Below are 15,278 nucleotides of genomic sequence, written 5' to 3'. Positions count from 1 at the left end.
TTTTTTGAGACAACCAGTCTAGATCCCATAGTTGAGAAATGCACAGTGATCTCTAATTGTATTTATTTTCCTAAAAGTGACACAATTTCATTCTTCATGGCTGAATAACACTCATTATCTATACATATATGACATATTCTTCATCAATCTGTGGCTCTACACCTAGGCTGATTCTACACTTGGCTTTTGTGAACACTGCTGCATGAAACGTCGGTGTCCAGAAATCATTACCCACCCACCAACCCCAGGGTTTCATCTTAAACAAAACCTCCTGAAATAACCTCATGGGTAGGTGCAGTCTTGGAAGCCTGGGGTTCCCACATTCCGTTATTGTGGGGCTGAGCCTGCTTGACCTTCTAGGCCATCTGCGTGGTCTGTGAGGACCCCGTGGAAGTGGAATGACCACACGGACATTTGTAAATGACCTTGTTAGGTTTCTTGACCATAACTGCTGCTGTAAATTTCATTTGTTTACTTTCTTTCTTTCTTTTTTTTTTTTTTTTTTTTTTTTTTGGCCAGTCCAGGGGCTTGGACTCAGGGCCTGAGCACTGTCCCTGGCTTCTTTTTACTCAAGGCTAGCACTCTGCCACTTGAGCCACAGCACCACTTCTGGCCATTTTCTGTATATATGGTGCTGGGGAATTGAACCCAGGGCCTCATGTATACGAGGCAAGCACTTTTGCCACTAGGCCATATCCCCAGCCCATTTGTTTACTTTCTCTGGGTTCAGCTTTGCCATGTTATTTTCAAAATGCTCTGTACTGGACCCCTGAGTTCCACTGGAATCTGCTAGGAAATCTACTTTTGCATGGATCCAGGATCACAGGTGTGAGCCACAGGAACCAGGCTTGTGCTCTCCCTATCAGAATTCATGATAAAAGCTGTAATCCTAGCTACTCAGGAGGCTGAGAGCTGAGGATTCCAGTTCCTGCCAGCAGGAAAGTTCCTGGGCAGGAAAGTTCATGAGACTCTTACTTCTAATAAGTGCCACAACCTGCTGCGATTGTGGACAAGGCAGTAATGGAGACCAGACCATAGAATTGACGTCTGGGGTGCCAGGGGACCTGTAGCCTTTTGCCAACTCCAGATCACAAGGTTCCCTTCACCAAGGTTTTGATTGCATTTCAGATAGGGAAGTGTGTGCAGAGAGTAAGGTTTAAGCATTAACAGTGACAATATTTTATGTAAGTGGTAGATGACTTCCTCATCTTGGGAACTGGAGCTTAACAGTAAATAGCTTACAATTTGTCTATTCTAGGGCTCCCAGGCAGTTTAAGGGGGATTTGCACACACCCAGGATAGAAATCTGAATTCCTGTTAAGCCCAGACTGATTGACATTTTTAGGAAATTCTCAGCTGAAAAAGCTGAGAGTATGTTGGAAGAAGGCATGCCAAACTCCCAATCTTTTTGGGTCTCCAAGCTCAGTATTTTGGGCTCCCACAAAACTACTCAGAAAAAAAGCCAGAAATGGCTCTGTGACAAGTGGTAGAGCTCTAAAATTGAGCAAAAGAAGCTCAGGGACAGTGCCCAGGATGTGGTTCAAGACCCAGGACCAGAAAAATCAAGCAAGCAAGCAAGCAAGGAACCTACCAAAACCCCATACCTCCAATGTTAACTTTTTTTTCCCCACTGTTAACTTCTAAACAATTTTCAATTTTCTGTATTCATTAGCGTCTTTGCTGTATTTTCCTTCTTTCCTTTTCTTCCTTTCCTTTCCTTGACCTTTCCCATCCCCTTCCTTCCTTCTTTCCTTCCTTTCTCCTTCCTCTCTCTCCTCCCCCATCTCTCTCTGTCTCTGTCTGTCTGTCTGTCTGTCTGTCTCTCTCTCTCTCTCTCTCTCTCTCTCTCTCTCTCTCTCTCTCTCTCTCTCTCTCTCTCTGTGTTGATCCTAGGGCTTGAATTCATAGCCTGGGTGCTGTCCCTGAGCTTTCTTTCTTTGCTTTCCTGCAAAAGGCTGGTGCTCTATTGCTTGAGCCCATGCTGCCCTTCTGCCTTCTCTGGTGGTTGTATGGGGATGAATCTCACGGATGTTCCTGTCCAGGCTGAGTATGATCCAAGATGCTCAGATCTCAGTCTCCTGAGTGGCTAGGATTACAGGTGTGAGCCACAAGCAACTGGATTCCAGTACCTTTTTGTGTCCTTTGGTCATTGACCTGTGTACATTGGAGTTGCTTCTTCCCTGTGGGTATTAGGACCAGGCCTGCAAGGAACATATTTGAGTCACTAATGGCTCAAGTCCCTGTTTGTGTTTCTCTTGGAAAGGCAGCAGAAGGAAAGAAGGGATGAAAACAAGGGATGGTGGAAATTTCAGGAGCCTTTTGCAAATGCCTACTCCCCACTGTTAGGATTTGACTGTTCAATATATAAGCCAAGGCCTGGAAATTGCAATAATTTCCAAGGCAGAGAGCCCAGACACCAAAGCCAGCTTCATCCTCCTGTGTAGTAGGCAGAGCAGAGTCATGAGAAATGGGCATCATTAAAGATGAACACCAAGGGGCTGAGGGTGGAGAAGCCAGAGGACACCAAGTAGGACAAGCTAACCAGTCAGGGGCTCGGGGTCCCCACCTGGAGATAAGTATACAGGGATAAGAGAGAGGACAGAGAGTAGAAGGAGAGGAACAGGCTCACCAGAACCAGGATGCTGCGAGCAGCTCACATCTCACAGGAGGCCCTGGGGCTGAGCGTGTGGCTGTGGATGTACTGCACTCGCTGCCTGTGTCTGTGCAGAACCAGGAGCATGGAGCCGCTGGCCCAGGCCATGAGGCTCAGGAACATAGCGTCAGTGATGAAGAATATCATAGCTAGCTAGAGTTAGGACTGTTTCTGCCCCTGCAACAGGGATGGAACAGAACCTGTACATGGTCTCTACAGTCAGGTTTTTGCTAACTTTGGGAACAGTTATCCATTTTCCAAAAGCCAGATTGAACAGGAGATGCAGAAGCCAGCAGAGGGCACAGTAGAGAGTGACGCTCTTGGCAGACCTCAGCCTGGCCTGCACACAGCTAGACACACTGGGCTGGAGTTTCAGGGCCTGGAAGCCACTGAGCAGGCAGGTGGTGCTGAGTGTGACCCCTCTGGACACTCTGTGCACACAGATGACCACCTTGCACCCAGCCTCACCAGGAAATATTTCATCCCAAATGCTGCCAGTGTCTGAGGAACACCTTTGGAGAGAAGAGCCAGGGTGTTGGCAAAGACCAGCTGGTTGAGAATCAGGTCTATGGGTCTCCATGTCCGTGAGAAACGTACAGATGCACATGCAAAAGAGGCAAGAATTTCCCAGGACTCCTCCACCTGTCTGAAAGAGGAAGGTGACCCCCCAACTCAGGCTCACAGAAACCAATTCATTCATTGGAGGATGGTGTCATGTGGATTTCAGGAAGCTGCAGGCTGAAAGAGAAGTCTGACTCATTGTTTTTGCACCAACAAAAGCTTTCCCTCTGTGAAGTCATGTCAACAAACCATCATGAATACTCAATGCCAGGATGCCACATTCCACAGGTGTGAGAAACAGTGTGCCATGATTACTCTGTGCCCTTAGAGATGGGGTTCCTGTCACAACATCCATGTTGACTCTGACAGAAATAAAAGGATTACATCCTTTCTTAATGACTGAACAGTACTCCATACTTACAGACCCTGTATTTCAGAATATGTCCATTTATAGAATAGACATGTGGCTGGGTGACAGAGGGATAATAGGCAGGATGAAGAAGTTCTAGTGCTCTGCTCCTCAGCAGGCCCAATACATCTAACAATATTTATCACATAATCCTACACATCGAGCAGCCTGAACTTTGCAGGCTCTTAGCACAAGTGTTGAATAGTGGAGATGACAGATTGCCTATGCATTTCACCTAGTTCAGTGTACACTGCATTTATGGACAGAAGTGACACGGAATGCCTCATAAAAATGCACCAAAAATTTTAAAAAGATATCTCTGCTCTCCCACAAAACAGGTCCATTTGGATAAATGAGAGAAGATTTACTTTATAAACCTACAGCTAATTCTTTTTTTTTTTTTATTTTTTTGCCAGTCATGGGGCTTGAACTCTGGGCCTGGGCTCTGTCCCTGCACTCTTCAGCTCAAGGCTAGAGCTCTACCACTTGAGCTACAGCCCCACTTCCGTTTTTCTGGTGGTTAATTGGAGTTAAGAGTCTCATAGACTTTCTTCCTTGTGCTGGTTTTGAACTGCAATCCTCAAATCTCAACCTCCTGAGTAGCTAGGATTATATGTAGAAGCCACCTGCACCCAGCTCACAGCTAATTTTTGTATGGCTTTTTTTTTTTTTTTTTTTGGCCTGTCCTGAGTCTTAAAGTCAGGGCCTGGGCACTGCTCAAAGTTAGTACTCTATCACTTTAGCTACAGTGCCACTCCCTGCTTTCTCTGCGTATGCAGTACTGAGGAATCCTGCCCAGGGCTTCATGTATGCCTGGCAAGCCACATTCCCAGCCCTAGAGTTGTTTTCTTGTCATCCCACAATGACTGCTACATACTCAACCTCCGTCAAGGAAAGAAAACGTGAGTACAGATGGTGTTCTGTGCTTAAGTAATTATCTAGAAAGCATGGGGGCCTGTGCTTAATCCCAGCACTGAGAGAGAGAGAGAGAGAGAGAGAGGGAGAGAGAGAGAGAGAGAGACAGAGACAGAGACAGAGACAGACAGACAGACAGACAGAGACAGAGAGACAGAGAGAGACAGAGACAGAGACAGAGACAGACAGACAGACAGACAGACAGACAGAGACAGAGAGATGAGAGGTCAGAAACCTTGGAACAAGAAGATCAGGTTAATTCCATGTCTCAGAAATGTGGAGAAAATACCTTAGCTGCGTGGTGTCTTGGTCCAGTCCTGATCTTAGGGAGAGGAAGGAACTATGTGCCAATGGTGCGTTGTTGAGATGGGTCTCTCTGTGGAGACAAAGCTAGGATTGAATTCACTGTATGATCCAGGCTGGCCTCAAACTCCTGATGTCCTATTTCTCTGCCTCCCAAGTGCTGGGATGACAGGCTTTTGCCCAGTGCCCAACCCTACCACATTTACTTAGGAGGGCCCTTCTCTCCTCCAGGTTCCCGCTGTCTGCTTAGAAAGGAGGTGCACTTACCCAACGGGGCAGGGGCTGTCCCGTCCACAGTGCGAGCAGCTGTGCCAAAGCAGGCGTCTCAGGCTGAGGTAAAGGTTGGGGTGCCATGAGGTCATCGCCTGTCTGGGAGGTGATTATCATTTCAGCTCTAGGAGAGGTGACAGCACTTGCATAGGGAGTTGAGGTGATCTTAGACAAACATCTCTGAAGTATGCAAGTTACTGGAAGCCATTCCTCCCCATTAGCTACTCATGTCAACTCACCATGATTTATTTCCCTGAAGAGCTTTGACTTTGCCCAGTGTGGCGGTGGTTCGCCAGTTGTGGAAACCATGGTGAGGAGTTTGACAGGTGAGGTTGATGAATTGTGTGTTTGCTGAGAAGCTTTTCCATTTGTGTAGTTGATATTAGGGAAACATGGTAACAATTGTTAAAAATGAAATTGAGGGGCTGGGAATATGGACTAGTGGTAGAGTGCTTGCCTCATATACATGAAGCCCTGGGTTCCATACCTCAGCAGCACATATATAGAAAAAGTAGGAAGCGGAGCTGTGGCTCAAGTGGTAGAGTGGTAGCCAGGGACAGTGCTCAGGTCCTGAGTTCAAGCCCCAGGACTGGTAAAAAAATAAAAAATAAAATAAAAATAAAGTTGGTATTGGGTCAGCCTGACTGTGAAATTCTGCTTCTGTAAAGGGCTTGCTTAACTAGTTTGTGACTTGCTTTGACCCCCTGTGTTGATACACGACCACCTGCTATAGAATGCATAGCTTCACCTTTAAAAATTCAACCCTAGGGCTGGGAATATGGCCTAGTGGCAAGAGTGCTTGCCTCCTACACATGAAGCCCTGGGTTCGATTCCCCAGCACCACATATATGGAAAACGGCCAGAAGGGGCGCTGTGGCTCAGGTGGCAGAGTGCTAGCCTTGAGCGGGAAGAAGTCAGGGACGGTGCTCAGGCCCTGAGTCCAAAGCCCAGGACTGGCAAAAAAAAAAAAATCCAACCCTACTGAGTCTCGGTGCTGTTCTGCACCATCCCTGTGGTGGAGAGCAGACGCTGTGCACAGCTAAATAAAGACAGCCCGATTGTCTAAGCGCTGGTGACTTTGTCCTGGATTTGAGTCCTGGTTAACCAGGATACTACAATCTATCTACCTATTTATCTATCATCTTTCTGGTTTTTTCTTGTTGTTGTTTTTTTCGTGGTGGTGGGTCTTGAACTCAGCCTGGGCGCTGTCCCTGGGCTGTTTTGCTCAAGGCTATTGCTCTACCACTTTGAGCCACAGCACCACTTCTGGGTTTTGAGTGGTTAATTGGAAATAAGTATCTTGTGTTTCTGCCTGAGCTGGCTTTAAACTATGATCCTCAGGTCTCAACCTCCTGAGTAGTTAGGGTTACAGGCATGAGCCAAATGCATCAAGTACTTCCTCCTATCTGTTACCCTTCATCTATTATCTCAGGGCTGAGCAGGACAGCACAGCCAGATACACTTATTTTGGGATCACAGATGCTCTTACGTGGATGGCTGTTCCTAATTGTGGTGCATGACATTTTTGCTCATTGGCCTGGGCACTAACTCTAAGCTCTTATGGTCAAGGCTAACACTCTACCTCTTTGAGCCACAGTGCCACTGCTAGATTTTGTCTTAAGTAGTTTACTGGAGATAAGCGTCTCAGGGGATTTTTCTGCCTGGATGGCTTGGAACTGCAATCACTAGATCAAAGGAGTCTTTGCCACAAAACACATTTTTATTTCCAATTAAAGCAACATGGAGACCCATAGAAATAATGAGCAGAGGTTACCTGTAACTTGTCAAGAACTGACCAACAAATACTCATCAGAGTTATTTCTCTGTGGATCTGGCCAAATATTACAGAGGGCAAAATCTGCAATCTGCAATCACAAAACTCAATAGATATGATGAGAGTTTCAAACAGCAACTGGTTAACTGAATAGAGCACTTGAGGATACTACTTAAGATTGAAACTATGGTCAGCTCTGTATGCAAGGTGGCTTACACACTTGGAAAACACATCTTAAAAACTTGACAAACTTAATAGTGCACAAACAATTATGCTCATAGATGGACATAAAGAATGAGATGCTGATTTACATCAATGTATTAATCTTCACCTAATTTAAATCACAGTTAACTTAGTTATGTACCAACTTTACTCATATTTTATAATACTGGTTGGTTGTTAGAATTAACTCTTTGAAAACTTTTGAACTTAAATGACATAGTTTTCCTTAATGTATGTAATAATAACCCTTAGACACATTTTGTGTAAGCCAATTTTTCCCATTTGGTTTTAAAAGAGGGAGAATAGGAGAATAGGCAGACTTGTCATTGTACTAAGGATCCAAATTTACCAAAGTTGAGGAATCTCAGACCATTGTTTGCTTTTTACAAAATGCATCTAATTGCAAAATAGTATTGAAATTTAAATTTCTGTGTTAGGCCACAATACATATGTTAACTTACATTGAGACCAAATTGCATTACACAGAGAGATTAACTATTGTTTTTTCATGCTGAAAAGAAACCTTTAATATTGGGGAGAATTAAAATTTTTTTAAATGCTCAATCATCAAGAAACTTACATTTTACTAAGTCAAATAACTCTTGATTACAGTGCCAGATAACCTTTAAAAAGTTTACACAGACACACATACATGTATGCACATGCACACAGACACAAAAATACATACACACTTGCACATATAAGTTTTTAAGCACCCAAAAATAAATATTGGCTATAGACTTTTGGAATTCCAGCAGCAAAATGAAGTTATTTATTTTGCCCAATATGATAGAACCTTGTGGTCAGTGTTCGAAAACTTAAAGATTTTTAAACAAATACTTTTGCCAACAAACATGATTTTACACAGCTAAGCAAGACCTAGATAGCTAAGACATATTAGCATACAGATTCTTCTTTGAACACTTGACTTGGATAGGTGAAGCATGAAAACCCACCACATGGCCAAGATGGGTGAAAATTAGTCAGCATAGTAAGAGCTAGAGTTTTATAAAGTAAGCAAGCAAGTAGGCAGAGGAGAGAGGGAGCAAGAAAGGGGTGGGGGGAGGAAGAGGGAGAAGGAGAGTTAGCTCCTAACCAGATGAGGAAAGTTACCATTCTAGGAGAAAGCTGGGAGGCCATAACAGAGATGAGTGACTTGGAAAAACACCCTGGACTTCTCCATCATGATGTCCAGCCACACTTGAAGCATGTCCCAGGTGGAGTGTGTGGAATATCTCTTTGAGGAGTCCAGAGAGCAGCTGCCAGAAGATGACACTTGTTCCTATTACAGGCGGCTTTGTCAGCCTTCTTCTGTTCCTTCTGATTATTGAAAGCTTTGAAGGCCATGCTCACCAGCACTCGTTAGGGGGTTTGAGTACCATCCTCACCCTTTTCTAAGATACAATGAATTTTAAGAATAACAGAATGACTATCCCCTTCTTCTTAGCTATGCGCGGAAGCGCCACCATGAGGTGATTGAGAAATTCAGCCAGGCTTTCATTGGGTCCCTGGATATTCTCCAGGCTCTCTGGTGACTTGGCAGGGGTGGGCTGCCCATGTGCTAGGGGTGTAGGGAAAGTTATACAGGACTGGCAGGGGAAAGATAAGTGTGTAGAGTAAGGAATGGCTGGACGTACGGAATTGCTAATCATTTACCATCGTGTTAGCAGAAAGGGTAAAGTGTTTTTAGTCCTTTACTGAAAAGGACATCTAGATCTGGTAAGGACATTCTGTAGAACATAGAAGGGCATGGTCCCACAGGACGTAGAAGGGGAGGAGTCTGGTGAGTGTTGAGAGGTCACCAATGGAAGGCGGCCCTGTCTACCCATAGTGCCTCTTTTAGAGTGAAGGTCAGATTCTCCCATGTAGGCATCCCCAAAATAGGAAATGACAGCCCAAGGAGGTGTTGGAACCCTCAGGTCAGAGTGCCCTCAGAGTACACAGTCACCAGACATAGAGGGGAGGAAGTCACTAACCATAGAGAGGAGACGGTGTGGTGGATGCGTAGCCAGCAGTGTTAAAAGTGAGAAGTTCAAAGTGGGCTTCCTCCAGCTTTCAGGAGTTTGGTCTGAGGAGGGATGGTCAAGGAGGCAGATTAACGCTGGGAAAGAGAAGAAGAGGGAGGGATCCAGAGACTCCTGAATGTGTCTCCTCCTGGGTTTTTGGTACCAGATATAAGACTTGTCGAAAGGAAATTGCCATGCATTTCAGGCATGAAGGGTTTATTAGGAAGAGAGCAAACTGCCAGACCACCCCACAGTGGAAGGTCCATGGAAAAAGGGTAGAGACCTGGCTGGGTGAATGCAGAGATCTCTGTTCCCAGCATGGTGCACCCAGGATGCGGTCATGTGGAAGGCAGGCTTTCCTTGCCATGAGGGCGTCACATCAGAGGCCTCAGGGAAGCACGCAGTCCCCACATCTGGGTGTGTCCAGGGTCTCAGAGGACATGTCCTTTGGCTGTCCATCACATCTGGCTGCCCGCCCTGGGCCTGAACTCCTGCTCTGACCAAGAGTCCTCTCCTCTCGGTTGACAGCTTGTGCTGTGCATCACAAAACAGGTGGGGACAAAGGATGAACATTTTCCTGAGACCACTGCAAGCTCTGCTCAGTGGAAAAGATGACACAGTGTCCCCACGAACATCGGGATATTCCCGAGAAAGGACTCAGCCCCCACCCTGCTGGGACCCCTTACCACCTGCAGAGCTGGCTCTAGACCACCCATCTGGAGCTGACCCCAAGCTATCTGGGTCTGGACACCAGGGTCCCAGCATCTGAGGAGGGAGGGCAGTGGGGACCAGTGGGCACGAGAGACATTGCTCAGGAGAAGCGCAGGAGGCTGAGGACAGGACATGGCCGGTGGACACAGGGAGCTGGAGACAACCCTGAGGGCACGGCTGAGTCTGCGCTGGGGTGGGATGGGGTCATGTCCACCACCAGCTCTGGCCAATCACTGCATGGAGAGCAGGGAAACCTGTGTTCTTCTTTTGATTTTTAATTAAATTATGATTATATCCATCAGTCCTGAAGCTTGAAAGCTTAACTCAGTTCCTGGGCCCTATCCTTGAGCGATATTTCTCAATATTACTGCTCTACCACTTGAGCCACAGCTCCACTTCCGGCTTTTTGGTGATTAATTGGAGATGAGTGTCACAGATTTTTCTCCGCAGACTGGCTTTGAACCATGATCCTCAGATCTCAGACCCCCAAGTAGATGGAATTACAGGTATGAATACCGACACCCAGCTGTGTTGTGGTCTTATTTTATTATATTTTCACCAGTCATGGGTTTGAACTCAGGACCTGAGCCCTGTCCCTGACCTCTTTTGCTCCAGGGTAGCACTCTACCACTGGAGTCACAGCTCAAGTTCTACTTTTCTGCCATTTTATTGGCAATGAGAATGTCAGGGACTTTCCAACCAGGGCTGGCTTCCTACCAGCATACTCAGATCTCAGCCGAATGAGTAGCTAGGAGTGAGCCCCCAGTGAGGTGTATTTTGTGTTATAATGAAAATGTGCCAAAGAACATTTCTTTTCTGCTCTTGCCTACTTGGCCTTGCATTATTAACAAAATCTCTCTCTCCCTCTCTCTCTCTCTCTCCCTCCCTCCCTCCCTCCTTTCCTCCCTCCCTCTTTCCCTCCCTCTGTCTTTCCTTTTCCTCTCTTTCCTATCTTCCTCACTCTCATTTTTGTATCCCTCCAGTATATGCCTGGCTCTCTCTCCCTATCTCTCAGGTGTTTTATCACAGTGACAGAGAGCTTGCTGAGAAATGGGGTGTCTGTTAGGATGTCCAGATGCCTTTGCAGCTGGTCTGCAGGGATTGGGAAGAGGGTAGCCAAGCCCTACCCAGGATGCGCTGAGCAGAGCTCAGTGCTGAGGGATGCTGGTCTCTAAGTTGATTGTCTTGGAAATGCTTCCAGAAGGAAAATGGCATATTGTCATGTATCATAAATGTGGATTATTACTTATACAATGTTTATTTCTAGCAACCTAATCAGCAAGATGGGGACATGATCTACTCAGTATGCCATCCCTAAATGAGTGCACGTGACTTCCCCCCCCCCCACACACACACACAAGCCCACAAGTGTGAGGAACAGAGTCCTGGAGGACGCTGACCATGCAGACACCAGAGCCGGAGTCATCCTCATGGGTAGCAGGCAGAGCTGAGCCGGGAGACACGGGCATCGCTAAAGATGAACACCAAGGGGCTCAGGGTGGAGAAGCCAGAGGAGGCCAAGTAGGACATGCTCACCAGCCAGGGGCCTGGAGTCCCCACATGCATGCTACACAATGACAGGACATAAGCCAGGGAATAGAAGGAGAGAAACAGGCTCACCAGGACCAGGATGCTGCGAGCGGCTCGCATCTCACAGGAGGCCCTGGGGCCGAGCTTGTGGCTGTGGATGTACTGCACTCGCTGCCTGTGTCTGTGCAGAACCAGGAGCATGGAGCCACTGGCCCAGGCCATGAGGCCCAGGCACACGGCGTCAGTGATGGAGAATATCATAGCTCCTGTCAGGAATGTCATTCCTCCTGAGGCAGGGATGGAACAGAAACTGTACCTGATTTCCATGCTCAGGTTTTTGCTATCCTTGGGGCCAGTTTTCCACATTCCAAAAGCCAGATTGAACAGGAGATGCAGCAGCCAGCAGAGGGTACAGCAGAGAGCGACGCCCTTGGCAGACCTCAGCCTGGGCTGCACACAGCCAGACACACCAGGCTGGAGTTTCAGGGCCTGGAAGCCGCTGAGCAGGCAGGTGGTGCTGAGTGTGACCCCTCTGGACACTCGGTAAACACAGAAGACCACCTTGCACCCAGCCTCAACAATGAAAGGTTTTATCCCAAATGCTGCCATTGTGTGAGGAACGCCTTTGGAGAGAAGAGCCAGGGTGTTGGCGAAGACCAGCTGGTTGAGAATCAGGTCTATGGGTCTCCATGTCCGTGCAGTGAGAAACGTACAGGTGCACAGACAAAAGAGGCAAGAATTTCCCAGGACTCCTCCACCTGTCTGAAGGAGGAAGGTGACCCCCAAACTCAGGTTCACAGAAACCAAGTCAATCATTGGAGGATGGTTTTACGTGGACTTCAGGAAGCTGCAGACTGAAAGAGAAATCTGACTCATTTGTTTTTCACTCGAAAAAAAAAGCTTTGCCTCTCTGAAGTTATTTTAACAAACCAGCATAAATATGGGGAGCAACGATTTCAGATTCCACACCTGAGTGAAATAATGTGGTGATGATCACTGTGTGTCATTATTAATGGGGTTGCCGGCAAAACACCCATATTGACACTGCCACAATAAAAATATTCCACCATTTTTTGTGGCTGAATAGTACTTCATGCTTACACACATTGTATTTTCTGTATCTGTTCATCTATAGCATAGAGATATGGCTTGATGAGAGATGATTAACAGGGAGAATGAAAAAGTATTTTGCGACTTAGCAGATCCTGTACATCTAACAGTATTTATCACATCATTCCACATACCTAGCCAACTGAATTTTGCAGGTTCTTAGCACAAATGTTCAATACTGGAGATGATGGATGGTCTATGCATTGTGACTGGATCCATGTCCATTGCATATATGGACAGACGTAACACCACATGCCACATAAGAATGCACTAGTAGTGACAGGAGGAAGATCACACTGAAATAACAGAGAATCTTCCTAGCTCTCTCTTACCAAATAGAGAGTTGGGGTCCCAACGCAGAGTTCCCCCAAGAGTTTGACAACGATGAATAAATGAACAAGCAGAGAATCACAGGAACTGAAAAAATACTCACAATTTGCACACCAAAGATGGAAAATTGTGAAGAGCCTTCCCTGACCCCTGGACAGCAGTGCTGCTAAGTCTTGAAATGGGCCCACAGTCGCCTGGGAATTCAGGACTACCAGTGGACTGCAGAACCCAGGTGCAGAAAACTCCCACAGTGCCAAGCCTGGACAGGGCAGAGAGAGATAGAGACTAAGGGCAAGGCACCGCAACACCCAGACCCCGAGAGCTCCCACGGTCCCACTGCTCAGCCCACAACCAACTCCACAGGGCTTGGTGGTGGCCAGGCCACCAGAGAGCTGCAGTGCACAGAGAGATCTGCCATATCCCAGCCAGACAACCCATAACCAGTTTGAGGATCAGTGAGTACCCAGCTGGAAACACACACCCACACCCACGGGAGACCAGCACTGGTGGTGACCCATAAAGCTTGACCTGGATCCCTCTCTCTCCCACAGAAAAAGGGACAGCACACTTGAAGGGGACAAAGAGGCCACAGTCCTTCCCCATCACCCGCACACCACCATTTAGCTTCCAGTAGGAAGCCACAAGGACTCATCCTTGATGGGCATTAGGATCCTGTATTCCCACAGCACTGGCACTGGCTATTGGGATCATGAGTGGGCAGGCCTGAGAACCAAACTCCATGTACCTGGCCCCTCATCCCAGAGTAAGTTCAACTCCCAGCCTTCAGTAGCAGACAGGCTCAAACACACAGTGGCTGGCAGAGAGATCACCTGTCAGGAACTGTGAACTGTGTGCACGTGCTGACCTCTGGTGGAGAGTTCCCTACTGGGAACTGCCAAGTGAGTGTATGCACCAGCCTAGGCCGGAACCCCAGGTGTCTGGACGCTAGCCCCTGTCAGGAAGTGCAGGCTCCTGAATAACTTGCTCATTAGGCCCTGTTGGGAACCTCGAATCATGGGAAGGCAACTCACAGAGCACACCCCTGTTCGACGTGCTCACCCCTTTTGGGAACTGGGAATCGTGTATGTGCTCTGGCAGCTGGCAGAGCACTCCCCATTCAGAAATGCCAAACAAGGGTGTGAACCAGCCCTATGAAGGAAAAATGAGTTGCCTGGAAGCTAGTCCCTGCTGGGAAGCGCAGGCCCCTGAAGTCCTTAAGCATGAGTCCCTCCTAGTAATCACACAGTGCAGATATGCATGCAGACCACCAACAGGGCACACCCCTGTTGGTAGCTGAGGTGCTGGCAACTGCAGCCGTCTGGAACTGCAAATCATGTGAGTGCAGCCAGCAGCAGACAGAGTATATGCATACACACACACACACACACACACACACACACACACACACACACACACACACACACAAGATGCAGCAGACCAAGACCGGCCACTTGGGAGAAAACCAACCTGGGGCCAAAGAAAAAAATAGACCCATGCCATCCATGGGAACCCAACCTTTCTGAAGCCAATATCTATGCCAGAGGCCCAAATCTAATTTTCCCAGTCCTCACTGCAGACTGACCGAGCTCCTTTCAGTTAGCCTGGGGCTAAGCGCATGCACAGATGTTAGCCAACCAGGGGACCCAACTTGGGTTAGCCTACCCACGTGAGCCAGCCTGGTCCAAGTGAAGGCTGCCACCTATCGGGCACCAGCAGGAAGAGCTTGAGCCACAGCCCTGACAATCCCTGAAGCCAAATGCATAAATCACAAGATGACAAGATTCATGGACAATCAAGACAACAACCCAAGTTCAAAAGCCAGCAGCAATCCAGGAAAGAACTCCAGTGAGAGTGAAGAAGAGATTAAGGACAAAAGAATCATTCAAGAAATGATGACAGGGGCTGGGAATGTGGCTTAGTGGTAGAGTACTTGCTTAGCATGGAAGAAGCCCTGGGTTCAATTCCTCAGCACCACATAAACAGGAAAGGCCAGAAGTGGTGCTGTGGCTCAAGAAGTAGAATGCTAGGCTTGAGCAAAAAGAAGCCAGGGACAGTGGTCAGGCCCTGAGTCCAAGCCTCCCCCAACACACACACACACACACACACACACACACACACACACACACACACACAATAATAATAATAATAATAATAATAATAATAATAATAATAAAGAAATGATGACAGAATTGGCCAATGAAATAAAGGAGGAGATGCAAACGCAATTTCAAGAGAACAAAGAAAAAATATCCAAGGAATTCCAACACTTCACAAAAGATGTGCAGAGAAAAAGAGATATGGTATATACCCCATTAAAAGGTGAAATTAACACTTTGAGAACTGAGACGGGAAGCATAAATGGCTCAATTTCCACAATGTAACCTACAATGGAAGCCATATGTAACAGAGTAAGTGAGATGGAAAATAGAATGTCAGGAGTTGAGGATAAAACAGAGGAGCTAGAGGAAAAAGTCAAAGGTGTGG

At 47.0% G+C, this 15,278-nt stretch overlaps 1 protein-coding gene across 1 annotated transcript; it reads right to left on the bottom strand.

Annotated features, from left to right (window-relative positions):
* Positions 1–11,252: 11,252 nt before the first annotated feature.
* LOC125368131 (vomeronasal type-1 receptor 1-like) lies at positions 11,253–11,963 on the bottom strand. The gene has a single exon (XM_048368985.1). It carries the CDS (start codon positions 11,961–11,963, stop codon positions 11,253–11,255), a length of 711 nt encoding a protein of 236 aa, XP_048224942.1.
* Between the last annotated feature and the right edge of the window lie 3,315 nt (positions 11,964–15,278).

Source organism: Perognathus longimembris, chromosome 20 (assembly GCF_023159225.1).
Source record: "Perognathus longimembris pacificus isolate PPM17 chromosome 20, ASM2315922v1, whole genome shotgun sequence".
Taxonomy (NCBI): Eukaryota; Metazoa; Chordata; class Mammalia; order Rodentia; family Heteromyidae; genus Perognathus; species Perognathus longimembris.
This window is presented reverse-complemented; position numbering and strand designations above follow the sequence as displayed.

Bases quoted from the DNA above. Each gene is read 5' to 3' on its own strand.
- LOC125368131 (XM_048368985.1), bottom strand. From the start codon at position 11,963: ATGGCAGCATTTGGGATAAAACCTTTCATTGTTGAGGCTGGGTGCAAG.